This window comes from Urocitellus parryii, chromosome 10, assembly GCF_045843805.1.
Source record: "Urocitellus parryii isolate mUroPar1 chromosome 10, mUroPar1.hap1, whole genome shotgun sequence".
Classification (NCBI taxonomy): Eukaryota; Metazoa; Chordata; class Mammalia; order Rodentia; family Sciuridae; genus Urocitellus; species Urocitellus parryii.
Genome location: NC_135540.1, coordinates 143,071,157 through 143,092,213, shown reverse-complemented (window position 1 = coordinate 143,092,213; position 21,057 = coordinate 143,071,157). Strand labels below are relative to the sequence as shown.

At 42.2% G+C, this 21,057-nt stretch overlaps 1 protein-coding gene across 7 annotated transcripts in view; it reads left to right on the top strand.

The window, feature by feature from the left end:
* Grk4 (G protein-coupled receptor kinase 4) overlaps nt 1-21,057 on the top strand; it is a 69,184-nt gene that overhangs the window by 27,331 nt on the left and 20,796 nt on the right. For 2 of the 7 annotated variants that reach the window (XM_077803308.1, XM_077803306.1), the window contains 5 exons: nt 3,315-3,418; nt 4,882-4,974; nt 5,942-6,005; nt 8,295-8,435; nt 11,341-11,531. In XM_077803308.1, the coding sequence (XP_077659434.1) occupies nt 3,315-3,418; nt 4,882-4,974; nt 5,942-6,005; nt 8,295-8,435; nt 11,341-11,531 (593 nt within the window). Of the gene's footprint in view, nt 1-3,314; nt 3,419-4,881; nt 4,975-5,941; nt 6,006-6,047; nt 6,088-8,294; nt 8,436-11,340; nt 11,532-21,057 lie in introns of all 7 variants that reach the window. The other 5 variants (XM_077803304.1, XM_077803305.1, XM_077803307.1 and 2 more) reach the window with 5 other exon arrangements.

Sequence of the window (21,057 nt, the reverse complement as noted above, 5' to 3'; positions counted from 1 at the left end):
AAAGGACACAGAATAGTTTTAATATTCTTGAAAAAAACTGGAGTCACACTTTTTAATTTCAAAATTTAATGCAGAGCTACAATAATCAAGACATTGTGGTACTTAGATAAGAATAGACATACAAGTCAATGGCATAGAATTGAAAGTCCAGAAATAAATCTATACATTTACAGTCACTGGGCTTCTGACATGGGTGCCAAGACAGTTCAGTGAGCAGAAGAAGAGTCTTTTCAACAATTGAATCCAGAACAACTGGATATTGTTGAAAATGAGGTTGGACCCTTACCTCAAACCATAAATAATTAATGCCATATAGATAAAGATCTAAATGTAAGAACTAAAAACTATACAGCTTTCTAATATTCAGGTATATTAAGGACTCTTACAACTCAACAATAAATACACAACCCATTTCAATTAAAGCTCGAGAAGTCCTACTTGGCTGTGTGCAGCCTCGGACCAGTTGCACTGCATGATAACTTGCTGTGTTATGTGTTAGCTTACCTTATCTCTCTGCTCCTCGATTTGGGAGGCATGGCTGTTCCTTTTTTGGGGAATGAATATCTATTAATGTAAAGCGTTTCTAAGATCAAAAATAGTCTTTATTTGAAGTTAATCATGGAACAGTCTTTTTTTTTATTTGTTCTGCTTAGTTGTATACAACAGATGAATGCATTTTAATTCATCATACACAAATGGAGCACAACATTTCAACTCTCTAGTTGTACATGGTGTAGAGTCACACCATTTGTGCATCATACATGTACCTAGGGTAATAATGTCCATCTCCTTTGCCGTCTTTCCTACCCTCATAAACCCTCCTCAGCCTCCCCTTTGCCCTATCCAAAGAACCTCCATTCTTCCCATGCCCTGCCCCCTATCATAGATCAGCATCCACTAATTAGAGAAAACATCCAGCTTTTAGGGTTTGGGGATTGGCTTACTTCGCTTAATATAATGTTCTCCAGCTCCATCCATTTACCTGCAAATGCCACCATATTATTCTCTTTTAATGCTGAGTAATATAGCAGGTGTGTCTTCTGAGAAGTGTCTGTTCAGTTCCTTAGCCTATTTATTGATTGGGTTGTTTGGGGGGTATTAAGTCTTTTGAGTTCTTTATATATCCTGGAGATTAGTGCACCGTCTGGTGTGTGTGTGTGGCAAAAACCTGCTCCCACACTGTAGGCTCTCTGTTCAGCTCAATGATGTTTGTTTTGCTGAGAAGAAATTTTTTAGTTTGAATCCATCCCATTTATTAATTCTTGATTTTATTTCTTGTGCTTTAAGAGTCTTGTTAAGGAAGCCGGGGCCTAATCTGACGTGATGGAGATTTGAGCCTGTTTTTTCTTCTATTGGGTGCAGGTTCTCTAGTCTCTGGTCTTCTATTATGTGCAGGTTCTCTGGTAATAATGTTCAGGTCCTTGATCCACTTTGAGTTGAGCTTTGTGCATGGTGAGAGACAGGTTTAATTTCATTTCACTGCATATGGATTTCCAGTTTCTGAGCACCATTTGTTGAAGAGGCTATCCTTTCTCCAGTGTATGTTTTTGGTGCCTTTGTCTAGTATGAGATAACTTATTTATGTGGGTTTAAAATTTTATATTAAGGGACTGGGGTTGTAGCTCAGTGGTAGATCATTTGCCTTGCATGTTTGAGGCACTGGGTTCAAAACGTAGCACCACATAAAAATAAATAAATACAGATATCTATTATTTAAAGACTCTATATTAATGTTTAAAAAACAAAAAAAGGTGGGCTGGGGATATGGCTCAAGCGGTAGCGCGCTCGCCTGGCATGCGTGCGGCCCGGGTTCGATCCTCAGCACCACATACAAACAAAAAAAAATGTTGTGTCCGCCGATAACTAAAAAATAAATATTAAAATTCTCTCTCCCTCCCTCCCTCCCCCTCTCTCTCTCTCTCTCTCTCTCTCTCTCTCTCTCTTAAAAAATAAATAAATAAATAAAAATAAAAAAAAGGACTGAGGATACAGCTCAGAGTGCCCCTGGGTTCAATTCTAGTACCACAAAAAACAAAAAGATATTAGTGATCCTTTCTGAGCCGGTGAGGTGCCATGCTCCTGTAGCTCTAGCTATTTGAGAGGCCAGGTAGGAGGATCGCTTGAGTCTCTAAACTTGAGGCCAGCTTGGGCAACATAGCAAAACCCTGATATCATCACCCCTCTGCTTGCTGTCTCTGTCATTTTGACTACCATGGTCATCTTACATATGAAATCATATAGTGTTAGCCTTTTCGTCACTTATTTGACTGAGCAGGATTTTGTCAAGATTCATCATATTGTAGCATGTGTCAGAATGCTCTTTCTTGGTGTGGTCCTGGGTGTTGAGCCCAGGCCCTCATGCATACTCAGCAAGAGTTCTGCCACTGAGCTATAGCCCAGCGTTTGAAAGTCCTTCCTTTTTAAGGCTGCATGCCTATGCCACATTTTATTCATCCATTTGTGGAAACCTGGATTGTTTCCACCTTGGGCTAATGTGAGTAATGTGCCGCAGGCATCCTGGCCCCGGGCTGAGCGAGCTGGCTGAGCCCCGCTCCCGCCGCTGCTATCGCCGAGCACTGCCTGCCGCAGGCCCGCACCCCTGCTGAGCGCTTCCCTGCTGGGCTGTCAGTGCACGCCTGATTGCAATCTTGCAATCCGGTTGGGCACAAAAACACAAGCCAGTCAAACTGAGACAAAGTTTTATTTTGTGAGAGGCCGTGTGCGTCCCCTAACAAGTGGGTCCACCACACGTGTGTCTTCTACCTGAGCCGGGGGGCCTCCACTTCCCCCGGAACACCCTCCTACCATCCTTTCCCAACCAATGGGAACTCTCCCATTACAAGAGTGACATGAGTAACCTGAGTCCTGAAACGGCCCAGGTAAACAGCATGAGTCCAATTACCATATGAATGTGAATTGCTGGCTGGCCATCACTAAACCCAAAGGTGCCTGTATCAATATTTTTGCTGTGGCTCCTAACAGTAATGCATATTCTTCTTCAAGGCTCTGCTTTCCATTCTGAATTTTTTTCTTAGGGGCTAGGGATTGAACCCAGGTTCTCATGCTGATGAGGTAAATGCCTGCCACTGAGCTGTACCCCCTAGCCCTCATTCTGGACATATCTGGAGTGCAGAGGAATGGGTCTGGAAAGGCAGGCAGCAGGCTGAACTCTGGAGAGCAGGACTGGGGTGAGGGATTTGTTATTGCATACATTTTATGTTTTCATTTTTTAATAGTAGGCTTTTAGGTTCTTCTTACAATTGGTCAACTGTGAAATTACTAATTGTTATGTGTTTGTTTTGTGCTATATTGAGAAGAAAGAAGCCCTTTTACCAGAAATACCTGCAGATATTGTGAGGCATTGTAGATGGAGTCTGAAACAGAACCCCTCCAAAGATGTCTTTGAGGAATGCACTAGGTAAGAGTATTTTCCAAATTAAAATGACCACTTTCCCTAGAAGGAATGACTGTGGGGTGATGACGACATGTATGTGAGTGGTCATGTGGTGGAGACTGTGTCCTAGCAGCCCTGGGATAGCTCTGGACATCTCTGCACTGCCTTGAAGAATGCCATCTCATTTTGTGTAAGCACACTTGATGGTATTCAGATGATGATGAAATAACATTTATCAGAGTGTGGGCGCATTGCTAAGTGACTCATGACCACTTTTAAGATCTTTTCCTGGGCTGGGAATGTGGCTCAAGCAGTAGCGCGCTCGCCTGGCGTGCGTGCGGCCCGGGTTCGATCCTCAGCACCACATACCAACAAAGATGTTGTGTCAGCCGAGAACTAAAAAATAAATATTGAAAAAAAAAAAAAAAAAGATCTTTTCCTATGTATTTTTAATGCCCAAAGAGTTTTCAAAACCTTATCTTACATCGGTCTTACATTGATGTTGCAAGTGGGCACCAAAACTCAGGGAGTTGAATTTGCTCATTTATTCATTCAACAAAATAATTTATTGAGGGCATCTATTACTAAGGTCTACTCTAAGTAAAAATTTTATTATTTCTATAATGAAATTGTAAATAAAATCTAAGAGACCTGACTAATCTCATAAAATTTCTTCAAGAAGCTTAGGAGTTGGGGATGTGGCCCAGTGGTAGAGCACTTGCTAAGCATGTATGAGGCCCTGGGTTCAGGCACCACAACCAACAACAAATAATAACAACCATAAGAAAGAAAGGAAAAAAGAAATGTGTAGCCTAAAGTAATTTATTGAGTACTTTATATTCAGTTTCAGATGTGTCACATATTAACATTTTCTACCAAATGACTATAATCATTCTGATATTTGCTTGCTTTAGTGTTGTGGCTCTTTTTTTGTTTTTTGTTTTTTTCAAGTCCTGGGGAGTGAATCCAGAGGCACTTTACCACTGAGCCCCTTTTTAAATTTCTTTTCTTTCAAGATGGGTCTGAGTTGCTCAGACTAGCCTCAAACTTGCCATCCTCCTGGCTCAGCCTCCCAAGTAGCTGGGCTTACAGGAGTATGCACTGACTCCGGCCACTTTAGTCTTATTTACAAAAGGTTTGAATTTTGTAAATTGTGCATGAAACACATACATGCACACACCTTGAATGCATTTTAAACTCTTGTCTTACTAATAGTATATTTTTTTATTATTATTATTTTTCCTATGTCCATATATGCAAGAAAAAAATGACTTAAGATGGGAGGGTAAAGCGATTTCATGTCTTTTAAATTCTTCCTATTTTCAGTGATAGCACTGGAATTCATTGTGAATTTCTGTAATAGCAATTGTATACTGAATTGTGTATAATGATGGACCGTTCCATATTCTGTGTTAGTGTACTGAGATATAGATGTTTTCATGTTTTTATACAACAAATGTATATAATTACATAAACTCTTTTTCTAGAGTAGTCCATAACTATTTGAGTAAAGATCCATTTGAAGAATATCAAGAAAGCCCTTATTTTTCCCAATTTCTGCAATGGAAATGGCTAGAAAGGTATGTTTTAATTTAAAACTCAATAGAAACAAGTAGTTACTTCTAATAATGCGTACTGATTGAGGTCTACTTTTCTATTTGTCAAAACACTACTGTAAATTCTGAGTTATATATGGCATTTTTATATAGAAATTATTAACAGGTATAGTATTACATAATTTCTTTTGAGTCAATGAACTCTAGTTTCACTTTTTAAAGTAGCAGTCCTGTTGGTACAGTGGTTAGAAAATAAAACATCCTAGACTTATAATAATATAATATGATGGTTGAAACTGCAATCTAGGCTCCTGCTTAGCCTCTTGCTATCTGTGACCTCAGGCAAGTAACTTAACCATTGTGAGCTTCAGGTCCTGTAAAGGAGATAATTCCGGAACTTGCCCTGTTGGGCTATTGTTAGAATCATCTGGGAAATGCATGTGAAATGTTTAGCCCAGTTTGGGCACACAGAATTAGTGCCCTGACAGTGCTATTATGATCACTGTTATTGTTACTGAGATTATTGTTGACTGATTAATTTTCCAGTTGCAGTTCACATGTTTCTTTTGGAACATTGGGTATAAATGTTTTTGAGGTTCTTTATTCAGAGGACAATGTGCTATGTTTATGCATTTTCCCTAGCAGCTCTCTGGCAGGTTCAGAGGTATGCCTGAGATAGTGCCATGAGTTTAAACATGAGTATTTCCTAGTGTGGGCTGCTTGCAGACCTGTCTTCAGTTAGAAAGGATGACTGGACTGCTCTGCATCTTGCATTAGTGTTTTCAACAAATCTGAATTACACTTGTCTCTATGAATGCAGTTCCCAAGAGGGAGCGCCTCGGTGCTGAAGCCCTGATGCCTTGGTTCTAGGCTTTCCTGGGGAGCACAGTTGGTCACCAAATATGACTGGCCTGGGAGCTGCTAGGCTTCTGTGTTTTAAAATAACATCATGTATGATATAAGACCTGAAACCTTTTTTTTAATTGATTAGGCAACCAGTAACAAAGAAGACTTTTAGACATTACAGAGTTCTAGGAAAAGGTGGATTTGGAGAGGTGAGTGATATGGGCCAGTTATGAGCAGTACTTTTGTTCTAGACAGGTGGGCAACCAGATCATTGGAAGACAGGAGCTTCAGGTAAGGTGTCAACTTTACCACTATATTTATTTCCTTGCTGTGTGTTTTGGGAATTGGTTAACCAATCCTGAGAATGGAGATAAAAGTTTGAGCAAAAAATATTTTGCTACAAGCTTTTAAAAAATCCCTCACCTTTTTGACTTCCTATTTTTAAAGGAAGCTGTTTTCCTGTGCTTAATTTTCAAGTTGAGGGCTGGGGTTGTGGCTCAAGCGGTAGCGCGCTCGCCTCGCATGCGTGCGGCCCGGGTTCAATCCTCAGCACCACATACCAACAAAGATGTTGTGTCCGCCGAGAACTAAATAAAATAAATATTAAAAATTCTCTCTCTCTCTCCCCTCTCTCCTCTCTCTCTCTCTCTTTTAAAAAAAAAAAAATTTCAAGTTGAGGCAGTTTGTCCAAATTGAAAGATAATTATTTCTATAATGTGAATTTTTTATTACTCTATTTCTATAAATTAGGAGTAGCCCTAAAATTCAGATAATTCAGAGTACTTTTTTTTTTTTTTTTTAAAGAAGTGTGGTGTCACTCTGATGTCTGCTGTCCACAAATTCATGGGCTCAATTGATCCTTCTGCCTCAGCCTCTCTAGTAGCTGGGACTCTAGGTACCAGCCACCTCACCTGGCCAGAGTACATCATTAAATACTTACTTAACTCATCTGTTTCAAAAGTGACATGTGCCAGTTATGAAAAGTACCATTGGTGACACTGTTGAATGTGAGCACTTTCAGTCAGGAGTAGGGAGAGCCATCAGGGAACTAACCCTGTGTGTTCAAGTCAGAAGTAGGTCACACTGTCCACATGTGATATAAACCATGCATGCTCCCAAAATTCAGAATAAGGCAAAAGCCACCAGCACTGCCTTTAAATTATTCAGGGAGCTGACCCAAGAGTGAGGCATTACAGTGAGGTGTTGCATATTTGCATTTTGATACTCAGTGAGAAACTGGCTGGCACAGTCATCCCTCCAGGCTTGAACTTCTTTTTTTAAAATAAATATTTATTTATTTATGTATCTTTAGTTTTAGGTGGATGCATTAGTTTGTTTTTATGTGCTTCATGCATGCTAGGTGAGCACTCTACCACTGAGCCACCACCCCTGCCCCCAGCCTTGAACTTCTTAACTTAAAAAAGTTAAGAATCTTCTTTTTTTTTTTTTAAAGAGAGAGAGAGAGAATTTTTTATTATTTATTTTTTATTTTTCGGTGGACACAACATCTTTGTTTGTATGTGGTGCTGAGGATCGAACCGGGGCCGCACGCATGCCAGACATGCCAGGCGAGCACACTACCGCTTGAGCCACATCCCCAGCCCAAGAATCTTCTTAATTTTGTATTTTAAAATATAAAAAGCAAAATAGGTATATGGGGACATGTCTTAGGCTGTTGCAGGAAACAGACTGTTCAAGAAGCGGCAAGCAGCTGGAAGACAACTCAAACTTCATTCCAGAAGATCAGCCAGAGATCAGACTCCAAATTCTAAGCATCCATCACCAGTTTTCCACAACATTTATAGGCTATCTAGTGTCATAAATTTTCTAGTCTAAATGTGGTTGGGCATGGGTTTCAAGTGGGAAGCAAGAGTGTGATAAAAAGAAGAGCTGTCTGTTTGTACTAGGCCTCTCTAGCCTTGGGCCTGGAGTCTCCACTAGGGTTTACACTTCAAAGGCATTTGCACCTCAAAGGGAAGTAGTTAGATCTTAGGGAAAGTCATTTCCAGTTCAAAAGATAGGAGTGGAAGATGCTGATCAAATTTCCTGAAGACTAGCTGAGGGGAACTCTCCCTTTCCAGGGCACTAATTCTGATGACATTATTAAGATAATTTATTTTGCATCCAGGCAGGGGGTAGTTACCCTTTACTAGGGCATGCTGGTATGCACTTATAATCCTTGCTACACAAGTGCAAGGCCAGCCTGGGCAAATAAGACCAGTCACAAGATAAAATCATCCAAGTCCTGGGGATGTGGCCCAGTGTAGTGTTTGCCTGGTGTGAGGGAGTCCCTGGTTCTGTCCCAATACTGCACAAACAAAAGGAACCATGTGATATGTTCACAACTGAAATGCCCTTGGCTTCTCAGGTTTTGTTTCTGAACTTTACTAGAGAGGGTTATCACAGAATAAACAGGTTTTGTGTGTGTGTGTGTGTGTGCGCGCGTGCGCGTCCCAAGAATCACAGTTGTATATAAACCTTTTCTTTGTTTAAACTAGGTTTGTGCCTGTCAAGTACGAGCTACAGGAAAAATGTATGCCTGCAAAAAGCTAGAAAAAAAAAGAATAAAAAAGAGGAAAGGTGAAGCTATGGCTCTGAATGAAAAAAGAATCCTAGAAAAAGTGCACAGTCGATTTGTAGTAAGTACTTTCTTTAGGGAGCGATAGAGAACTGAGGTGCCACAAGAGGTCAGACACTGGCTGCCAAGGCCAACAGAAGGAAGGGTGTGCCGCTGAACCTGGCTGCAAGCCCACCTGGTGGGCAGTCCATCTCTCTTATCCCCCTTTTTGCCTTGATCAGAGGAACTCAAGGTTGCCATCTATTGACTGGCTAATCTTAAAATTGGGGCCAGCAAAGGGAAGGGCTATAATTAAAATGGCTGCAACTGGAGCTTATGTTCCAATTAAGGCTAAATGCTACATTCTGAAAACGAGCCACCCGACTTACTGTTTCTCAACCCTGTAGGATATATTGTAGGCTGTAAACTCCTGTTGGAGCCCTGGAGTCATGCTCTCTGCTTCTCAGTGGAGTTTATTTGGGGCTTTCTGTCCAGTGGAAGGGAGAGTTTGTCTTCCTTATGCAGATCTTGCGCAGAGCGGTGTTGATCCTGCTGCCAGCTGTGTCTTCCTTTCTGTTGCTGCCATCCATTCTACTCTCAGCCCCTCTTCACTTTTGTACAGAGGGTTACTGTCCCCTCAGTTACCTTGGCGTTTTCTGGTGGCATGCTCTCTCCTTCCTTGAATGGCCTCCAGCTAGCTGCTCTTGTCCACGTAGGGCATAGTGATGTGAATGTGCTGAAAATACTCTTTAGCCCTTCTCCCATCTGGGCCTTCTCTGTGGCTCAGTCTCTCTTCCGTCTCTTTGCCTTTTATGATTCCTTGTGTGTTTATCACTAGACCCTCACTAGTGTACCCCAGTCACACCAAGCCCAGAGTTCCTCCTTCATGGTTGCAGGTACTGCTTGATCAGGGCAGGCTGGAATCAGGTGCCTCCAGGCCCCAGCTGTGCTGTCATTGTGTGGTACAGTGTCCTGTCCAAGCCGAGGTTCCTCTACCTGCTGACACATTCCTGCAGCCTCTACTGCAGTACGTAGGTTAGTGAAAAGGGAGAGTTTGAAAAATAATTTCTAAAATGACTTAGAATATTGAGTTATTTCCTCAAAGTTATTTGTTTCTTAGCACTGGAGTCAGCTGGTTTACAATGAGGGACAAATTCCTTCACAGCCCACATCTGAATTTAGTGCACATGTGCGTTGGTATGTGTAGTGTGTCAGTTTCATATGCAATTACATGGAAATCTTTTTAATAAAATGGGCTTATCCTTGAATCGCTTTAAACATGTGTAACTGAAACCAGAGACTAGATTCCCCACTTTGCCAATTTCCTTCTGGGTTCTTTTTTTTTTTTTTCAGTTGTAGTCGGACACAACACCTTTATTTCACTTATTTATTTTTATGTGGTGCTGAGGGTCGAACCCAGGGTCCCGCATATGTGAGATGAGCGCTCTACGGCTGAGCCACAACCCAAGCCCTCCTTCTGGGTTCTTGTCTCGCAAAAGTATCAAGGCTATTGGCTGTAGCCTTTAGCCTGGGTTTTAATTCTTCCTCTAAGTCCCACTGGGGTTCACTCCTGCTATTTTCCCCTACCTTTCCAGAACAAAGGAGTTGGTTGGAGTGTTCCCGCAGGTGAGCTTCATACAGAGGAGAGTCCCAGGAGAGGGGGAGCTCAATTCGGGACCATTGTGCTTCTTGTTGGGAAAAAGTTTCAGCACGAGCCAAAGTCATAGACAGGTTTATTTAGTAAGGTAGACACACATTCAAGGGAGAACGTGGGCTGTCTGGAGAGTGAGAAGCAACCTGACTTGGACTGGGGGGTCCAGTACTTACAGAGGCTGTCTCAGGGGCCAAACTGGAAGTGGATCCAGGGTAGAGCTGCACAATTTTGTGCCAGTTTTACCTATGTCTGAGTATTTTCCTCATTTTATAAGGAGACCTGTGCTTTCATCTCAATGGCTTGTGGATGTTTCCTTTAAGATTCAGTTTTCTCTTTCTTTATCCTAAATCCTTGGTGCCCATTAATATTTTTAAGGGTTAGCCTCCTGGCATGGTCTCTTTCTTTGTATAAGACCTTAATTGGGGCCCATTGCCTGACCATTTCTAATAGGATTCTTAACCATACAGTCTTATAGACTTTATGGTTAGAAGGAATTATCCTTATCTCCCTGAGTTCTGGGATCTGATCTCTGAAAAGAGTTACAAAAGTCTCTCCCTTCAGAGTAACTTGGGTTCCTCTTATCAACATTATTTCTGGTCTGCATTTCTCCTGCAGATAACAGGTAATTTGCTGAGGGATGTGACAAACCTGTCCACTTAAGCCTGGCAGAGCTGTAGATGAATTGCTTCTTTGAAAAGAAAGCATGTGGGCATCAACACAGTGGGCCCATCTTATAGAATTATTCCCTTAACCATGTGTTCTGTTCCCTCTGCTCATGTCTGCCTCCTATCATAACTCCCTTGAAACATAGAAATCCCAAATCTAGTTTTATGAAGGGGACATAGTAATAGTCACAGTTTATTCCACTTAACAATTTAGTTTCTGTAGTGTTGGGCCTTCCCAAGGAACTTAGAAATATTTTCCACCAGCCTTACACAGATTACAAAGATCAGCAACACAGAATGTGGGAAGGGTGGGAGCTGTGGGATCGCTCTTGCATGGAGGGTCACTTGCATGCTGAATGCAGCACTGCAGACATTCCCATGCTGGTGCTGAGGCCGGGAGAGCCCAGCACACAATACAGGTGTCTTTGAAGCTTTGCCACTTCCTCATTCACACCTAGAAAGTTCTCTCCTCTCAATGCAGAGCTGCTGCAGTAAGACCTCTGAGAGGCACATTATGTAGGGGACCCATTTCTCTAAAGCATGTAGTAGCTTGGTGTTCTAGTTACAAATCCAGCATGGATAATTGGAATACTGTTAGCAATTAGACCAAGTCACCAATGAATGAGGAGACTTTTTGTGTTTTATTTTTTGTGATGCTGTGTCTTTAGGTTGGTTTAGCCTACACTTACGAAACCAGAGATACCTTGTGTTTGGTGCTAACCATCATGAATGGAGGGGATCTGAAATTCCACATTTACAACCTGGGAAGTCCTGGCTTTGATGAGCAGAGAGCTGTTTTCTATGCTGCAGAGGTGTGCTGTGGCTTGGAAGATTTACAGAAGGAAAGAATTGTGTACAGGTAAGAGAGGTGCAATATAATGGGGCCTGCGACCTTTGAAGCTATTCCCTGCAGGCCTTGGGCTTCACGCTGGCTACTATGGGCTGGACAGGGTGCAGCTGGGAGTCCCTGGATAGCGGTTCTTGGGGGAATGTGGCCAGTCAGAGACATGTTTGCTTTTCTTTTTAGTTTCTCTTCAATCTCGTTATGTCTTTCTGAAGCAGAAGTTTGCTTTTTACTAAACTGATCTGATAAAGGTAGTGGTACTCCTATAAGCATGAGAAAGTTCATCCCAATTGGGATGTTTTGACAGTGCTGATAATGTCACAGGGCTGGAGGCCCCAATTCTTGTGATCAAGTCAAAGATTTTAGCCACATCACTCAGAGTAATAGCCATGAGTTTATTGAGGGGACAGGAGAAGGGAAAGGGAACATTCTCAAGGGAGAGAGTGAGTACTTTCAGAAAGAACAGGAGCCACATGCTTCTCCTGCACTCCAGAGAACTTTCCAGAGTCCAACTCAGGTCTACCTCTTAACTTTTTCCTGACAATAAGGATGACATTAGACTCAAGTGCCTGCTGCCATGGCAACTGTAGGTGCCTTTGGCCCGTGCTGGTCGGTTCTAATTGGATTCATTTTTTATTATTATTTTCTATATTTTTTATTTGTAGCTGGACACAATATATTTATTTATTTATTTTTATTTATTATTACCTTTTTTAGTTGTAGATGAACACAATACCTTTGTTTAATTTATTTATTTTTATGTGGTGCTGAGGATTGAACTCACACATACCAGGCAAACATTTCTTCACTGAGCTACAACCCCAGCCCCATATTTTTAATTAATTTATTTATTTTTAAAATTTTATTTATTTATTCTAATTTGTTATACATGACAGCAGAATGCATTTCAATTCATTGTATACATATACAGCACAATTTTTCTTTTCTCTGGTTGTACCCAAAGTAGAGTCATACCATTCATGTCTTTATACATGTACCTAGGAGTAAGGATGTCCATCTCATTCCACCATCTTTCCTACTCCCATGGCCCCTCCCTTCCCTTCCTCCCCTTTGCCCCATCCAGAGTTCCTCCATTCCTCCCATGCTTCCCACCCTCATCCCCATTATGGATCAGCATTCACATATCAGAGAAAACATTTGGCCTTTGTTTTTTTGGGATTGGCTTACTGCACTTAGCATGATATTCTCCAACTCCATCCGTTTACCTGCAAATGCCATGATTTTATTCTCTTTTAATGCTGAGTAATATTCCACTGTGTATATATACCAAGTTTCTTTATCCATTCATCTATTGAAGGGCATCTAGGTTGGTTCCACAATTTAGCTATTGTGACTTGTGCTGCTATAAACATTGATGTGGCTGTGTCCCTGTAGTATGCTGTTTTTAAGTCCTTTGGGTATAGACCGAGGAGTGGAATAGCTGGGTCAAATGGTGATTCCACTCCAACAAGTTTTCCAAGGAATCTCCATACTGCATTCCAGATTGGCTGCACCAGTTTGCAGTCTCACCAGCAATGTATGAGTGTGCCTTTCCCCCCACATCCTCGCCAACACTTATTGTTGTTTGTATTCTTTTTTAAAATATTTTTTTAGTTGTAGATGGACACAATATCTTTATTTATTTACTTTTTAAATGTGGTACTGAGATTCGAGAACCCAGGGCCTCACACGTGAGAGGCAGGCACTGTACCACTGGGCTACAGCCCCAGGCCCTGTTTGTATTTTTTTTCTTTAATTTTTGTTTTTTTGGTAATTATACATGGTCAGAAAGCCTTTATTTTATTTGTTTATTTTTATATAGCGCTGCAGAGGATAGAACCCAGGATAGAACTCACATGTGCTAGGCAAGCGCTCTTGCCACTCAGCTACAGCCCCAGCCCATTTGTATTCTTAATAGCTGCCATTCTGCCTGGAGTGAGGTGAAATCTTAGAGTAGTTTTGATTCACATTTCTCTAATTGCTAGAGATGATGAACATTTTTCATATATTTGCTGATTAATTGTATATCATCTTCTGAGAAGTGTTTTTTCAGTTCCTTTCCTCATTTATTGATTAGGTTATTATTATTTTTTTTTTGGTGTTAAGTTTTTTGAGTTATTTATATATCCTGGAGATTAGTGCTCTATCTGATGTGTCAGGGATAAAAATTTGCTCCCATTCTGTAGGCTCTCAGATTGTTTCTTGTGCTGAGAAGAAGCTTTTTAGTTTGAATCTATCCCACTTATTGATTCTTGATTTTATTTCTTGCACTATACGAGTCTTGTTAAGGAAGTTGGGGCCTAATCTGACATGGTGAAGATTTGGACCTATTTTTTCTTCTATTAGGTGCAGGTTCTCTGGTCTAATACCTAGGTCCTTGATCCACTTTGAGTTGCATTTTGTGCATGGTGAGAGATAGGGGCTTGATTTTATTTTGCTGCATATGGATTTCCAGTTTTCCAAGCACCATTTATTGAAGAACCTATCTTTTCTTCAGTATATGGTTTTGGTGCCTTTGTCTAGTATGAGATAACTCTATTTATGTGGGTTTGTCTCTGTGTCCTCTCCTCTGTACCATTGGTCTAAAGTCTATTTTGTTTCCCAGTACTATGCTGGTTTTGTTAATATTGCTCTGTAGTATAGTTTAAGGTCTGGTTATAGTGATGCCAAGTGCTTCACTCTTCTTGCTAAGGATTGCTTTGGATATTCTGGGTCTATTTTATTTATTTTTATGTGGTACTGAGGATCGAACCCAGTGCCTCACATGTGCCAGGTGAGCACTCTACCACTGACCCATACCCCAGCTGTCTAATTGGATTCTTAACCATATGTTGTTAGAGATTTTATGGTTAGAGGAATTATTTTTTTTAATTTCTTCTTTACTCTTTTTAAAATTATTTTTAATTTTAGTTGTAGATGGACACAACACCTTTATTTTATTTATTTATTTTTATGTGGTGCTAAGAATCAAACCTAGTGTCTTACATATGCTAGGCAAGCGCTCTATCACTGAGCCACAACCCCAGCCCAGGAGGAATTCTTATCTCCTAGAATTCTGGGATCTGATTTCTGAAAAGGGTCACAATTCCCCTCTTAAGGATAACTTGGCGTTCCTTTTAATGGACATTATTTCAGTTGGAATTATTTTAGTGTCATCAATATGTTTAGTATTAGGAAAACACCTCTATCTCTCCCTGAAAAGCTGGGTACCTAAACTTTGAGTCCCCATTTGGTCACTCTCCATGAGTTCCTTCATTTCTCTGTGGGTTTATCTACCCAGTACTTGGAAATCATTCCCTAGTAAGAATTTCTAACCTTGCCCTTTTTCCTAAATCCCAGAGGGTTTTGGGGTGTATCTCTTGCCCTCATTCTCTCTACTAGTTGGTCACCAGCTCACTCGTGAATACCTCACACATTCTATTTTGTAGAGTGCCTGGCTCGGTTGATGTCTTCTTTAGGTCAAGTGGCTAGCTGATAGTTGAACTGGTGTCCCTGATGCCACTCTTGTCCTAGTACCTGCTCAAGAGACCCTGATAAGGCCTTTCTGAATGCAACCTGGTCCTGTTGCATTGTCCTCTGGTGTGGGACCTTGAGCATCTCCCTTGTCACCTGGTAAGCCAGGCTTTCATGACCCTTTATGAAGAGGTTTCCCACATACTTTGTCAGCCCCAAGTCCTGCTGCCCCATGGGTCCCCTCCAGCCTGTCATTGTGAGTACGTTAGTAGTTCCCAGAACTTTTGGGTTTCCTCACTTCTCCTTGCTCTGGCAGTGCTATCCCTCTAGGAATGCCTTCTTCACTGTAGGAGCCCTGCTTGCTCTTCCCAAGTTAGCCTAATGACTTCACTCCTTCCTGGCTGCACACGTGCCCGCCACTCCATAGTAGTCTGGACAGTGTCCACTCTACAGCTGGTCAGACCAGCCCATGCGCTTCTTAGAACCCTGATCTTGTTCACCCTATTCCGATGGCGCTTTGGCTCTTCTTCTTTACCCTCTAACTCCTGTAGCCAAGTTAAATATTTTCCAGGTGTGAGACACCAGTGTGGCAATGGAGCTGATGCAACCTCATCTTGGGTTATTGCTGCCCTGGCCATGATTCCTCTTGAGACAGAGGTGGTAGTGTCTAAATTGAGGTTGCCTTGTTGCCATTACTTAGAAGTAGAGTCTGCTGTCTGGATGGGGCACACACCTGTAATCCCAGTAGCCCAGAAGGCTGAGGCAGGAGGATTGCAAGTTTGAGCCTAGGAAACTTAGTAAAATCCTGTCTCAAAATAAAAATAAAAGGGACCAGGTTGTAGCTTAGTGATAGATTGCTTACTTGCCATTTATTTTATTTTATTTTATTTTTTTAAGAGAGTGAGAGAGGAGAGAGAGAGAGAGAGAGAGAGAGAAGAATTTTTTTTAGTATTTATTTTTTAGTTCTCGGCGGACACAACATCTTTGTTGGTATGTGGTGCTGAGGATCGAACCGGGGCCGCACGCATGCCAGGCGAGCGCGCTACTGCTTGAGCCACATCCCCAGCCCGCTTACTCACCATTTATGAGGCCCTGGGTTCCATCTCCTCTCTGTGAAAAACCTAAACAAGAAACTGATTCTGTTGGCATCAATGCAGGGGTAGCCCAGAGGACATTTGGTTCCTGCATTACTCATGGAGGTGCCTACAGTTAGGACTCCTATACTTTCCTACAGTCTTAAAATGAATTCAGATCGACTAGAAGATGTTCATTCTCTTCATCCTCTAACCTCTGGCTGAACAGCTGGAGGTGTGGTTCACGGCACTCCATGGGGGCTGGACCTGTTGCCTTCCTTCCACAGAACTGGCCTGCATTAAGTGCTGTCCATTGTTTGGCGACTGATTGACCAGTGGCTGTCAGCTCCTACTGGTGCCCTCCTTTTTGTTGAGAGACTCTTAGCTCCACCTACATGCCTCGAGGGAGAGGTTTTTTGTCATCTTTTCCTGTTTTCAGACGTTGCCACCTAACCATTTTTTTAAATCAAACCAGGTAACAGAGATGAACTTCCTTTTTGTGTGATTTTAGGTCTAATTTTTCAGCAGTCTGAGGTCAGAAAAAAGGAGGAACTTCTGAATAGGTACCCTGTGGTAGGACTTTGAATAGTCCTTGCAGTCAGAATCAGGAACCTGGAGCCTGCCTCACTCTCCCCATTCCTGGAGGGGAGACTGCCTGGGCTCTGGGGGTTCCCAGGGAGGTATCTTAAAGTGCATTCCCTAAAGGAACCTCAGGGCTGGGGTCGCAGCACACTTCAAGAGTCTGCCAGGGGAGCCCCTCTCTTTGGGGACAATTACATGGAATAGGCTCCTGAGAGTCTCCCAAGAAGTCCTGCTTTAAATGAGGCCCAGCAGCAGCAGAAGGGTTGCCCTTCCAAGAGAGGGTACTCTTGTGAGTGTTCTGGAAACAGCAGGTGGAGCAGCCCAGCCATCCAGCTGTTTAGAAGAGGTCACGAGGAAGAAGCAAGCACCGCTTTGGCTGGTTCTGCCCTAGGCTGTGCCGTTTTGTGTCTGTTGTTTGTTTGGAGAGAGTGTTAGGAAGTGAGTAAAAGCCGTGATGTCACAGGGCCTTTTACTGCAAATATCATCATTCTGGGTGCTTCCTCTGCTCTCCACAGTCCTCGTGTATTTGTTAGATAGAAGACTGAAACAGCGAGTCCCCGAAGGTTGCAGGGCTCAGTGTGGCCCAGGAACACTGGCTGGAGGCTGCTGGAACACTTGCCTGGGACAAGTGGGGACAAAGGGAAGAGTGGGCTCCCACCTGACAGGCCTGCAGTGTCAGTGCATAGGTTGCACACTTCTCAGGCTGGTGTGGTTTGTGTCCTGTCCTTGGTCTAAAGTATTTGATGAGGAAAGAAAAAAGCAAATGAAATAAAGTGAAGAGTTCTAAGGGAAGACCTGTGACGTACTTTTCAGTACCAACCAGCTCTCAATTTAAAAGTCAACCTTTCATTTACAACGAATACCCAGTTACAAAACAAATGTGTGTGTGTGTGTGTGCGCGCCCGCTGCACATGTGTCTAATGAAGAACTTCACTTTCCCCCTCTTTCCTGACATTCCTATTGCCTGCTTATTATGCCACAGTCTAAAAGGACAAGCTTTCTGCAGGGAAGTCCTAGGCTGTTAGTAACTAGATGGAGAACAGCAGCCTTCTGCGTGCTCTCCAGCCTTTCCGGGAGGGTGAGTTTTAATAGTGTAGTGTCTTTTAAAAGTTGTAAGAATTATTTTATGACTGTGCACAATATGAATGTGTGTGGATATGGTAAAAGATGGAAAATTTTAGAAGTCGACCTTTTTTATTATTTTTTTTAGTTGTAGTTGGACACAATACCTTTATTTTATTTATTTATTTTTATGTGGTGCTGAGGATTGAACCCAGCGCCTTGCATGTCTAGGTGAGTGCTCTACCACTGAGCCACATCCCTAGCCAAGAGTTGACTTTTTGAAATGTTTTCAACTTCCTTGTGTGTTCTAGCAATCACAGAAACAAGGAAAACCCAAAGAAGGTGATATGTGGGTGAAGCCCCTGAGAAGTCTGTGTTGGTTTCCAGGGCCTATGTCTGTGGCATCCAGAGCTTCACCTCCACCCTAGTTCAGTAACTGCATGTTGTCCTCAGTCATACCTTACCCTTCAAGAAGTGGGATGTAGCCAGTTGCAGTGGTGCACACCTGTAACCCCAGCAACTCTGACTGAGGCAGGAGAATCACAAGTTCAAAGCCAGCCTCAGCAGCTTAGCAAGGCTCTAAGCTACTTAGTGAGACCCTGTCTCAAAATAAAACATAATAAGGGATGGAAATGGGGCTGGAATTGTGGCTCAGTGGTAAAGTGCTTGCCTAGGTTGGGTAAGGCACTAGGTTTGATCCTTGGCACCACATTAAAATCAACCAATCAATAAATGAACAATTTTTTTTAAAGGCTGGTAACATGGCTCGGTGGTTAAGTGCCCCTGGGTTCAATCCCTAATGCAAAAAAAAAAAGGTGGATGTCACACAATCTTGTTATCCCTTAGCATCTCTTTTGCCCAATAGGCATAAGCAGGATATGTCTAAGAGGTCAGGGCACTTGCTTAGGGTGTTCCAGGTAGGAAGAGTTGTTGGATTGGGATAGAGGTTTCCCCAACTCTAAAAGCTAGATAGTCGTTTTTCTACACCTTACTGCTTCTGAAGAGTAAAGCCGATGTCACCAGGTGTGGTGGTGTATGTGTGAAGCACAGTACTTGGGAAGCTGAGACAAATGGATCACTTGAGCTGGGGAGTTTGAGGCCAGGCTGGGCAGCATAGTATGGACCCATCTCAAAAGAGCAAGAGAGGAACGAGGCCCCTCCCCCCCGTAATAATAAGGAACATCTTTTGTGTTTGTGCCCTGTCCCATGCTGTGTGGAATGCTGGGCGTGAGCCATGGCTCTAGGTGTTCTCATTAGCCTTCCTTGCCATTCTCAGGAGGAGATGTTGCTTAGCATCCCCATGTTTTAAAAATATTTTCTTAGTTGTCAGTGGACTTTATTTATATGTGGTGCTGAGAATCGAACCCAGTGCCTCACACATGCTAAGCAAGTGCTCTACCACTGAGCCCCAACACCAGCACCAGCATCCCCATATTATAGATAAGGAAAATGAGGCTCAGAGGCAAGTCCACCTGTCACACCACCAGGAGTGAATGTCAGGGTAGGTCCCAACCTAGGCTTTTAGAGTCTGGACGACATACTGCCTCAGGTGGGAATTTAAGCTTTACAGAATGACATTCATAGGTTTTAGAAGAAGGATATGCCATGAAATTTCTTAAAAAAAAAAAAAAAAACATGCAGTGGCAGTGAGACCAATATATGTGATACAAAATAATTTGACTTACTTTCGGGAATAACAGTACTAGAGATTGAACCCAGGGGCACTTAACCCCTGAGCCACATCCAAAGCCCTTTTTTATATTTTATTTAGAACCATGGTCTTTCTGAGTTGCTAAGTGCCTTGCTAAGTTGCTGAGGATGGCTTTGAATGCACAATCCTGCTGCCTCAGCCTCCTGAGTTTCCAGGATTACAGGCATGCGTCACCGCACCCAGCTCTAAAAAATCTTAAATCCTAGCTGGTTTAATATGTAGGCTAGGGAATGCTAAGAATGTACATAGAAATTAAAATCTTGGACCAACAGTTGTTAGTTATTCTCTCTAGGCCTCTTTTTTCTTAGGTAGTTATTTTAATCATTAAGTCAGTTATTTCCTTTATCTTTATGGAAAATAGAAGTTCTAAACCAAGGCTTAATATAAGATGTATCTCTGTAGTGTCAACTTTATTGAAGTTCTCTTTTGCAAATGAATCCATGAACTTAAATGATTGTGTAATACAGATAGTGAATTTATTAAATGCTGAAATATATTTCATTTGTTCTAAAGGTATCTTTTTTTTTTTTTTTTTTTTTTTTTGGTACTAGGGATTGAACTCGGGGGCACTCAACCACTGAGCCACATCCCCAGCCCTTTTTTGTATTTTATTTAGAGACAGGGTCTCGCTGAGTTGCATAGTGCCTCGCTTTTTGCTGAGCCTGGCTTTGAACTCATGATCCTCCTGCCTCAGCCTCCAAACTGCTGGGATTACAGGAGTGCACCACCGCCCCTGGCTCTAAAGGTATCTTTTAATGATCTTTTAATATTCAGACCAGGAAAATTTTTGACACTAAACTTAAAACTCAAAGCATCTTTCATTAATTCTAAGTGATACAGACCCTTAACCCTTTATACTACTCCCAAAAGTAAAAAATGGTTGACAACTACTTTTTTTTTTTTTTTTAATAACAGTACTACAGGTTGAACCCATGGGTGCTGTACCACTGAGTTATATCCCGCCCCCTTTTTGTAGTGCTGGGGATTAGAACCCAGGCCCTTATGTATGCAAGGCAAGCATTCTACGGACTTAGCCATATCCCCAGCTCCATGTCCCCCAGCCCTTTTTAATTTTTATTTTGAGACTTAGTTTCTTGCTAAGTTGCCTAGGCTGGCTGCAAACTTGTGATCCTCTTAATTTAGCCTCAAGAGTTGCTAGAATTATAGGAGCATGGCTAACAGGCAGTTTTGAAGACTCAAAAAACAACTTGTTCTGAGAGAGTAACATGCAGTAAGACCAATATTTGTGATACAAAATAATTTGACTTTCGGGAAGGATTTTGGAGTTTTAAGACACAGCATTATGTAAAACCTAAGCTTCCCACCTTTCACCCTCTGGGGAGGCAAGACTCAGTCTATGGCCTCAGGAGTAGTGGTGGCTCTTTGTGTCTTGTGGTCCCAGTTTCTGCATGTCTCCAGCTTGTTCCTGCAAGCTGTTGAGGTCATGGACTCCGTGGGACCTGAACACACCTGCCATCAGCTTCTCCTGTGAGGTGGAGCTGGCTGGTGCACAGAGGCTGACAGCATTTGTTGATGCTGATAACCGAAGCAGAGATGAAGCTTTTAAACTTCTCTAGTAAATGGCCTTTAGTGTGTTTCTATGTCTCGGAGGAATCCATCCACCCTGGAGTGATAACTACTGGAGATGGTTGTGAGAGAC